The 10,890-nt window shown below is 41.4% G+C and overlaps 1 protein-coding gene across 3 annotated transcripts in view; it reads left to right on the top strand.

Annotated features, from left to right (window-relative positions):
* RAB27B (RAB27B, member RAS oncogene family) overlaps positions 1-10,496 on the top strand; it is a 228,729-nt gene extending 218,233 nt beyond the window's left edge. For all 3 annotated transcript variants that reach the window (XM_038402844.2, XM_038402843.2, XM_043514645.1), the window contains one exon: positions 1,974-10,496. In XM_038402844.2, coding sequence (XP_038258772.1) covers positions 1,974-2,163 — 190 coding nt within the window. In that variant the 3' untranslated portion in view covers positions 2,164-10,496. The remainder of the gene's footprint in view (positions 1-1,973) is intronic.
* Positions 10,497-10,890: the final 394 nt, after the last annotated feature.

A 10,890-nucleotide genomic window follows, 5' to 3' on the forward strand; every position in this document is an offset into this window, starting at 1 on the left:
GGCAGGTCCCTCTGGCTCCTAGGGGCGGGGTAGTAGCTGGGGGGGAGCAGGGGGAGCAGCCGCTCCCCCCACTGATCACATCAAAAGTGGTGCCTTAGGCACAGACTCCATGGGTGCTCCGGGGCTGGAGCACCCACGGGGAAAACTTTTTGGTGGGTGCTTGGCAGCTCCTTGCCCCACTCCTGGCCCCAGCTCACCTCACCTCAGCCTCCTCCGCTGAATGCGCCGCCCCGCTCTGCTTCTCAGCCCCCCCACCCCACCCCCAGTTTCCCCACGAATCAGCTGTTCATGCAGGGAAGCCGGGAGGGCTGAGAAGCAGGCGGCGGCTTCATGCTCAGGCCCAGAGAGGTGGAGGTGAGCTGGGGGTGGGGAGCGGTTCCCCTGCGGGCTTCTTCACCCCCCCCCCCCCCCGCCCAGGTTACCTGCTGCGGTGTGGGCGGCCCTCCTCATGTCCCCCCCCCCCCCCCAGCTCACCTCCATCTCCCTGGGCCTGGGCACGAAGCCACCACCTGCTTCAGCCCTCCTAGGCTTTCCGTGCAAACAGCTGATTTGCAGGGAAACCGGGGGGCGGAGAAGCAGAGCGGGGCAGTGCGTTCAGGGGAGGAGGCGGAGCGGAGGTGAGCTGGGGCTGGGCGTGGTTCGGGGCAGGGAGCTGCTGGTGCTCCAGCCCCAGAGCACCCACGGAGTCTGTGTCTAAGGCGCCACTTTTGGCTGGTTCTTAAAATTAGAAGCCCTTTTAGAACCGGTTGTCCCTTGGGGGACAACCGGTTCTAAAAGGGCTTCTAACTTTAACAACCGGTTCCAGCGAACTGGCTCCAGCTCACCACTGGCCCCGCCCCAGAGTGCTGTGTTCAATTCTGGTCATTTGTCTCCAAAAAGAATTCAGAAGAAATACAGGGATCTGTGAAGTAGACGACAACAATGATCAGAAACATGGGAAAACTTCCCTATGAAGAGTCCAAACTCCTCTTTGACAAGATTGGATAACAGGGTACATATATTTTAAAAACCCTTATGACCACTCCTCCTTACCTGTTCTCAGTATACTTTCCATTAAAATCAAAAGGCAACAATTTTAAAATCTGTAAAGCTGGAATCTACCTGTGGAATTCACTGACACAGGAGATCAGAAAAAAGATCATACTGTCCACAGCTACGTTAAATAGAATCCAAAAACAAAACCTTCAAATAGAAATTTAAAACCCTCCTGCTCCCCACAGGAAAAAATTAATCCTATCCCACTATGGGTAGGCTTCTCCATAACTATCTAGTAGATAGTTATTGCACCTTTTTTCCTGAAGCTTCTGATAAATGCTTCTGTTGGAGATGGAAAATGGTCTTTGAGAGTTACTGTAGATGCAGACAGTCTTTATTTTCTACCCAGGAAACTTCTGGTGACATAAAATGGACTGCCTGTGCATAAATGTATGAAATACTTCAAAGCTGAAGTATCTGGAAATCCATGTGACCAAATAGTGAGGGAGAGTGACTGTAGAAATTTTAACTGGAAATGCTCCTGAATGCACTAAATAAGTGATTGTCAATACATCTCTGCTTCCTGTTCCATCTCTCTATGAGCAGGCACTGCAGTTCTTCCTTACAGAACGTTGGAAAAACTAAACTTTTATGAAAGCCTGTTTCTCCGAGATGTAGTCTGGGCAAATGCTGCCATTCTGGTTTGAAGCCAGAACCTCCAAGTTGGTTAAAATTGGCAGTTGATTCAAGATGCAAAACTTACCTTGATTTTAATACCCATTCCCCCAACTCTGTTTAAAGATCTGGGATTTTGTTCAGCCCACTTAATGCAATAAAGGACAGACCAATTTCAATTCCAAAATTCCCTATCCCCCACCAAGAAAATTGTTCAGGGGTGTTTGGATCAAGAGTTTTGCTCTGGGGCGCGCCTCTCTCTCTCTCATTTTAAGCCCTTTCTAATGAGCTTTTTAATTTTTTTTTCATGTCCTATATATTAGCATACCATACTTTGAAACAAGTGCAGCTACTGGGCAAAATGTGGATAAAGCTGTGGAAATGCTCCTGGACTTGATAATGAAGCGCATGGAACAATGTGTTGACAAGACACAAGTGTCGGACACAGCCAATGGAGGAAGCTCGGGGAAGCTAGATTCAGCAAAGCCAGAGGAGAAAAAGTGTGCCTGCTAGACTTCACCTCTAAACTGTGAGAACCAATAAGAATATTTGATCTACCACTAAATTCAAACCTGGCCATGCACAGAAACAAAGTTGTCTTGTTTGGGTTTTTGCTTTTCTCAAGAGAACTGAGTTTTCAGAGAGGCTTCTGTGCTGGAACAAATATTCCTGATATGGCACCATGGAAGAGCTAAGAGTCCTCATCTTTATCTTAACACAGTCAGACTAGAAAATGTAGGAGAGCTGTTCCCTCCTTCCTTGGATGGAGAAAAAACTATTGTTTCTATGGGGTGGGGGAGAAATAATTAAATTGAATATCATGATAAACTAAAAAGGGGGTACTTTGTAGGTCTCTGTCTTAAATGAATCTTGCTTCTTTATACTACTTTGTATTTACGTCAGAGACCAGGCATTTGCTCAAGTGGAGATATGAGTAAAGAGAATTTTATGTGGTATATTAAGAATGACCTTATTACTTGCACAACGCAAGCAATGGTGTGACTGACTGGTGATGATTTAGTGTGTGAGGAGAAAGGGGTGGAGGCTATCTTTTTAAAATGAAACTAGGGAAACATGCAACATTTATTTGTGTTGCTAGTAAATAATCAAGCAGGGTTTGGAGGGTTAGGGAGAAGATACTCAAATTCCAGCATTACATGGAAAAGTGGCAACACTTACTGTTTGAGGACGGCAGAATGCATTTCGTGGAGTGTCTTGCAAATTTCACCATAAGCAAAAGCATTCTTTGCTAATCAAAAAAAAAATCGGTGTTCGACACGGCTGTGTGCATCACATAGGGCATACAAAGGGAATTGTGAAAATGGTATCACTGTCTATAAAAGAGTTGCAAAAAATGTATAGCACTTACTGATTCTCTAAAAGATTATTCAGTTGTTGACTGGGAACTCACCACCTGCCATGATTTGTGATGTTGCCAGTATGCTTTGCTTTGTTTTCAAATCAGCACAACATTCTCGTATACAAAATAGACTAGAAAGTGATCCTCCTTGTAAAATACTTCTAAGTGGGGATTTGGAATGCCAACATATTAAATGTGATCTAACACTAGATAAAATATATTGTGTAGAGTCTATAGAAATGGGGTGGATGGCAGGTAATTAGAAGGCACTGCCAGTTGCATTAAAAAGTAAAGCAGGAAGGTAAAATGTAACTTTTTGTATTGTCTTAGTATCTCTGAGTATGGATGAGAGAAGGAATGAGAGTTCTATTACAACAATGTCTCATCACTGGCTTCTCATTTAAATGCAAAGAATACACGAAAATATTTAGGCTTTACTTTTTTTAAATTGTTAAGGATCTAACAACATATTTAAAGGACTCCATGAATTTGTACTTCCAGACTAACTTTTTTAAAAATCACTCCAGGGAAAAACGTTTCACGGAAGAGCTCCGCCAAAGAGCAAAACTAAATTGGTTGGGTTGGGGGAGATGGTGGAAGGGAGACAGACTTCCTCTGCTTTAAACATAAAGCAAATGTGAGGTTTTCAGTTTGTTTTTGAAGCACTGTGATTCTGAACCAATTAAGCTTTCCAGGTGGCTGGTCCACAAACTATCTGATTTAATACCTTTTTTGGGAAAATATTGTGGGTTTACCAGCTGCTTTGGTGACTGGGCATCACACTTCCTGCCCATCCCTCCCAATGATATTTACTGAAAGATTTGGCATGTAGACAGGGCAGATGGTCTGACAATAAGGGTAGCCGTTTTTGTAGGTTGAGTAACCAAATAGCCCCTGTAAACAAATTGGAGAGAGAAAATCAGTTTGCTAAGTGTCTAAATGAAGACATACTCTATGCAGCAAGTTCTGAAATACCTGCTGCCCTTTTGTAACCCATAAAAAGCACATGTTACACATGAACTTCAGTGGCTGCAGGACAGACACTGTTATAATTGGTAGCTATTGCCTAGGCAAAAACTATAAATGTTGGAGTAGGCTGTTTAAATTTCAAGTACAGTCCCACAAAATTGAGGAAAATTGAGTTAGTGGAGTTTCTCTTCCTTTAAATACTACCAGAGCTTTGGAGGACTTAACTGAACAAAGTCTGTGATAAGGGTAGGAATGGTTGTAACCTGGGATTTCCTGCCTCATTATTTTTATTTTATTTTTTCCCTAAATCCTCAGCCAGGTAGAATCAGTACTTAATTTACAGTGTCTGGTTTTTCCCATTCAAACAGGGTGAGGCGGCCAGCCCTCTTGAAAACATGGCTTTTGCCCTCATGTTATCCAAAGCAGACTGCTCTACAGCAGGACCCTGTAATCCTCCCCTTTTAAACTCCATTGCATGACAACTCCCAAGGGAAAGGGCTGTCTCAGAACTGGTGTTCCTTCTAAATTTAACTGTTCTAAGACATTCCACTGCTTGAGGGTGAAATGTGCAACAATCACAACTTGAAGGGCTCCCTAGGCCATGGGAGCTTGACCCCCCCCCCCCACCACCACCATCGACTCACCCCAGGTCACGCTGGAGGGTGACCCATTGTGGGACCTGACATGGCTATTACCCATTTGGGGCACACTCCAGAGCTCCCCCCATGAGGTCACAGCACAATGCAGCATGACCCAGCTCCAATTACCCTGCCCCACCTGGCAGGTCAGGATGGGCTGATCTCAAAGCCAGGGCAGAAACTTTCCAGCCTCTGTGCAAAGCTTCCAGCCAGGCAGCTCCTCCCCATGCTCTGCACACAACTGCAGCAGGTACCCCAGGCCTCCCCCTACCCTGGATTAGTCAGCACCGGGCCCCAGTTCTTCCAGCAGGGCCTGCTGGTCCCTCCCCAGGAGCTTTAGCATTTGTACGGCAGGTAAGTGGTCAGTTCATTGGCAGGAAGCCATGTCATTGCAACACTTTGTTGGGGGGATGACAGCATTTCCTGCCAATACAGCACTTCTTCCCCCCCATTTCATTCCAGTCACTCGAACTTGGACTTGGCCCTGTCCCACCTTCCTCGTATGTTAAGCAGCAGCAGGAGGCCCAGGCCGACCTTAGCCAGTGACATTGCTTGCGTACTGTAGTTGAGACTGGTAGGCAGTTGAGTATGGCATAGTCTCTCTATTGCCTTAACATACTAGCTCATTGAAAAAGCTCTTATCAATTTTTAATGATCCCAGTCTTGCTGCCATCATAAATTATTTTCATATATTAATGTGGTTGGGCTGGTAGCCACCAAACCATAGTGTGGAGGGAGGGAAAGAAAAGTAAATCTATACCTTAGATACAAAGTTTTGCTGAGTAGCATTCAGCTACTATTTAAAATTAACTACAAAGCAGTTAGTAGCTGATTTGGAGAACTCCCAGATTCATTTTTTCCATAAGAAACTAGATAACTTCCTTATTTCTTAAGTCTCCCCAGCTTGCTTCCATTTCCCCACACCCTTCTTGTTCCTCCTAACTACTGTTTTTAGGGTCAGGTTCTAGTGGAGAGAAGTCTGCTATATTCGTGTAATAGCCTTTGGGGCCTGATTCTAACTACTGAGCAGATGCAATCCCCATTCACTTCAATGGGTGATTTGAGATGATGAGATTCTCATTGGGCTCACTCCTTTGTGTTAGTGAAGATGTCTCCATTGCTGCATGCAATGGAAGTGAGAGTTTCCATGTTAGTGTCCTTTTTACTGTAAGCTACCCTGAAATGCTTATCTTGAGAGCAGTGTGTCTTAAGCTCTTAAAGTGCCTGTATCCAGTGGAATTCTAATGTAGTGAAGTCTTACCCTACTGCCCCAACTCCCTCCCTTAACCACTTCCTATAAGAAAAGAGGGGACATGGCTGCAGTTGCCATTTGAAGCCTTTTCAATTTTTCACTATCTGGAGGTTCACTATGCACAGATCCCACTATGTAACTTTTCCATAACTGATAATGTACTGAGTTGACCATACCGAGTGACGCATGACTGGTTGTGACTCATTTGTGCACCAATTAGTTTCCAATCTCTACGTTGCAGCTGAGACATTAATAGAATAGTTCAATATCTACACAGATGTGGTGCTGAAGTAGAGAACTCAGTCCCTTGCCATGACACTCATATTTACCAGTTCAAACTCTTTAAATTTTCATTCTGAACTGCTACAGAGTGTAGCAGCTGCAAAACCTGTTTTTTTACACCAGTATTCTTTGGAGCACTGCACTTGAGCATAATCCTTCCTTCAAATACCCCTAGGACCACATGGCTCTAAAATGAATTCACTTTCATGTACCATTTCCATCAAGAAGTAACCACTCTCTCATTTTCAAGTAATCTAGACTCGGTATTTCAACTTTGCTATTGCATAAATTATGTGGTATCCAGTTGGATCAGAAGCTCAACATCTGCTTTATGTACAAACACAACCTAGCTACAAGCCTTCTAACTATCCCAAAGGCATTGGAACAATGACTCCTGCAGTTGTACATGTGTATACATAAGTACTTAATATCAGTATAAGCCTTCTGCTCCTGCTAACCTTTGTTTCTAAATTTAATTCACAAATTAATCACTGTGTCCTGCTGGTTTCTCTGTCTTCTCCCCTAGAAATGTGTGCCTCCCTCCAGAATTCCCCTCCTTAATACCCTTTTTTGTAACACTCTTCTAGGTAGTGCTCATTTCTGAGTTTGCAGTAATACATGGTGCTATGCGTGAGCCAACCCTGACCATGGTAATTACTTAATCAAGGAATGACATGCAGCACCCAAGATGATAATACTGCCAAACCTATGTAGATCTGATTTTCAAGGACTCTAAACCCAGCAACAATGTGCTGATTTCTTTTTCTTTGATTTGAATCAGGTATGTCTTAGGTTCATCGACTCTCTTCAGAGGTAGCCTCCAGGCTTTGTACAAATCAGAGGTCATCAGATTTTTGTCTCGTATGTTTTCTTGTTCATCTCCATCCATGCTCAATTAACTTTTTGATCTACTGTAGGGTCAGAAATCATTTCTTAACTCCAGGTAGTAGTCCATTATTTCTTCCTGAGTAACATTTCTTCCTGTTACTAGTATCTACAAGTATTTTGTCCTCCTAATCTGAAGCATGAATGTAAAATTGTGACATTATTTAATACACTAAGCAACCCCACAGCATTGTATGAAGACTTATTTCAGAATGGTCAAAAACAAGAATGTATTATTAAAAAAATCTTTGTTTCCTGTAACCTTCACCCCAGCCTTCAGTTCCAGCTGTTGAAGTGGAACAATGGGTTAGAAAAATACCAGTGCAGATGGGTAAATACACTTTAAGAAAAAAAGTCATTGTTTTAAGCTTCTGAAATAAGTGGTGCTCTGCTGCATGAAAACTACCATTTTGAGAGTCCATAAAACTCAAGTAGGAAATATTTTAGACAAACCAACCTTCTCAGCCATTCCCCAAAGCTGAAAGTCCTCTTAGCCAAAGTTATCCATTTAATCCTGGTTCTCAATCTCCAGCATCCTTTATTTGTTCTAAATTAGTCTTATTTTCTATCTCTAGCCTGAATTTTAAGGGTCTTCCAATGCATCTGTGGGAAAATGAAGGATGATTGATCTGGTGGCACTCGAATCAAAAACTTCTTTGCAAATATAGAAACCTTTTTCTGCAGTGAGTATACAATAGCCATGTTTACATTGCTCTAAAATGATGTCTCAGCTGCTTCTATGACCAAAAGCTTCTTAAATCCTTCATTGTCACCTATGTAATCTGCATGTTACATCCTCTACAGGTGACATTGTCCTCAATACAGGAGCCCAAACATGGACGAGTGCACTACTTAAATCTCAGAGTTTAAGGGCATAAGAAGGGTGCACATAGTACACAGGTTTTCCATAGTGACGTCTTCATGGGGGTTGAGTCTGTCTCTAAGATTACCCCTAGATTATAGACCTGACCTAAAATGTTCACCGGGTCTCCAACTCGGCAAAGTGGTTAAGAATATGCCAAAGTGCTTTTCTGAATCAAGAGCTGGGGCACCTTTATGGAGAGAAGTAGAACTGCCAGAGTAGAATAACCGTAGTTCAAATCCTTAAAAATGCAACTGGGTAGAAAAGACTTACTTTTTTAAACTATGTAAGCTTGTGAACAGGGTTGTTTTGATTTCTTTTTTTACTATCCAGTTATTTGAAAAACTATTAAATCAGCACTGGGGAAAATGTTAAGTGTTTTTAACATTTAACATTTAACAACATTAACTTGTCTCAAAGATTGGTTGCAGCCTTAAGCATATGATTTCTATTGATATAATGTAAAGAGTATAGCCACTCACCTGTTTGTGTGGCAGCAGCACTGCCTGTGCTGAACTGTTCCAGGATTAGACTCCTACTCAAGGTGACAGCAAAAAAGAGTTTGAACTTAAAATGCTCTTCTACGTTTTGTAACTTACTTACTTTACATCATTATGAAACCTAGTATTAGTTCCCCCTTTTTCTGTAAAATACATCCATCTGTCTAACTTTCTATGCTAATTCTTTTGTTCTAATTTTGACCTTTTTCCCCAAAATTAGAATGTGAAACAAACAAAACTTTAAAATGCACAGGGTGGAGAATTTACTGCAATTGCCGCTGTCAATTTATGTAAGCCCCAAATGCTATCTTTCTTTGAGGACTACAAATCCCATGTTTGCTCTTTAGAGCATACCCTTTTATGTTTAAAAAGATACTGTTATCTCTGAAAATATATTGGGTCTCCAAAGATGTACTTGGGTTGCTAATAGCCTAAACATGTCTTTAACTAAAACTTGCCTACATAAATATATAAAATTCCTTGTGTATGGTACCATTGCCATTGAAGGCAAGAAAGCACTTTTCTGGAGCTTGAAATAAAGACTTTCTCTAAAAGATGTGAAAAGGAATGTAGATATTCCATTTTTCTTGTGGTGGGTCATAGGTGCCTTTTCAACAGTTACTCCCATTTCTCCACGACTATGTAGATGAGACTGATTGATATGCTGTACCAAAAATCCACAAATTATTTGTCTTACAACATGTAGTTGAGAGACGCTGCCATTAGCTATACTGCTAATTTTGTAAAATCTGTTGCCTTAGAAATATTTTGTGAAGGCTAAATCTTAGTTAAAATTTTGAATATGTAAAGAATTATCAAACACTTGTTTAGAGTTTAGATAACACTGGGCCATTAGACTAACTATAGAAAAGATATATAATAGAGATATTTTGATACCTGCTTGACAGCAAATATTTCAAAACCCGTTTCACTCAAAGTGGAGAGTTCATCTCCTAAAATTAATACTGTAAGGCTTACAAATAGATCCCTTGATCAACATCCAGCCTCTAGAAACATAGAACCAAAATATCCAGCTAGAACTGTACTTCCAATAGTAATCAAACCTAGCTGTGAACTGTCTTAGACACTTAAAGAATTCTGCTTTCTTTAATGGAGCCACTTGTATCAGTGGTGCCATAACTGAAGGATCCTGGTAATTAGACAGGAAACAGAAATTAGCAACTGCTACTCTAGTACCGGTACAAAACACTATATAGAGATTTCAGGCCTCATTCTGATTTTGCTCAAAACTGCATTTTTACACTGGTGTAACTCCAAAGATGGTCCATTTGAATCAAGTAAGACCAGGCTTGCAATATCTTTTGGGGTGTATTTTCAACAGGAAACTGTTTTCATAGCTGCTTTCCTGTCATCAATAACATGTAAGCCATCTGCTCTATACCCCTCCTATCACTGCCTATAGGACAATTTTTGAACCAGAGACAAGGCAGTCAGCTGAGAACCATCCCTCTGGCTGGTGGACAGATCTGTTTTTAGATTGATTTTTTTTTTTTCTTTTTAGGTCTATATTTGCTAGTTCAGGGAAATACAGATGGTAACTCATTGTGTGCTTTTTTTTTTTGTATGGTAATTTAAAAATGGAAAATATTCTTTAGAAAGCATACCCTAAAGGGGTCAAGCCTCATTGCTCAATAGGGCTTTTAATGTACATACTGTATACTCTGATACCAATTGTATCTCACTGGACCTTTATTTATGGAAGTCAAATTTTTTTGTTAAAGGTAACCGGCCAACAAATGCTAACAATGTTTATTGTTACCTTTAAATGTTCCGTTATGTCACCTTAAGCATGTTTTATGTTTGTCTTTGCAACAGATCTGTAAACGTTATGCCTAGTGATATGAATGTGATTTTAAACTCATGAACATAGTATTTTTATTATATATGCCCCTTGATAGACTGTGGTGCCTGCATAACACTGTTAACATTATTTTGTTGTACCAACTTACTGATGGCTTCAAAATATATTGTCCAATGATTCTCTGGTGTCTGGGTTTGTATGATATGGTCAAGGAATGTAATCCTGTGATTCAGTTTCTGCACTGCTCTTTTCAAAATAAAAATGCATTTTATATCTGTTGTATTGGCTGTGTGGGGAGGGGCGGGGAGAAAAATAAAGCTCCTCCATAAACAAAATGACCCAGCTGTCTAGTGTTTGTAGCACAATAATTCCAGGTTTAGAATGACTGACCAAGGGGGGAGAGAGAGGAACCATTCTTCTCCCCCATCCCCTCCGCCACTGACTGTTTCCATATAGCAGGCCCTAATTTGGCTTGAAGAGTTAGACCAGATCAAGTTCCTCTAGATCAATACGGTGGTAGAATCACTGAAAATGACAGTTGCTATATAGCCTGCCCCATTTTGAAACGGAGCATTGTGCCATTGAAGGTATGTCTACTAATTGTATACCATGCTCTACCTTTGTAGAGAGGGGTGATCTGATTTGCAAACTCCTTCCAGCAAAAAATCTT

The sequence above is a fragment of the Dermochelys coriacea genome, chromosome 5, assembly GCF_009764565.3.
Source record: "Dermochelys coriacea isolate rDerCor1 chromosome 5, rDerCor1.pri.v4, whole genome shotgun sequence".
Classification (NCBI taxonomy): domain Eukaryota; kingdom Metazoa; phylum Chordata; order Testudines; family Dermochelyidae; genus Dermochelys; species Dermochelys coriacea.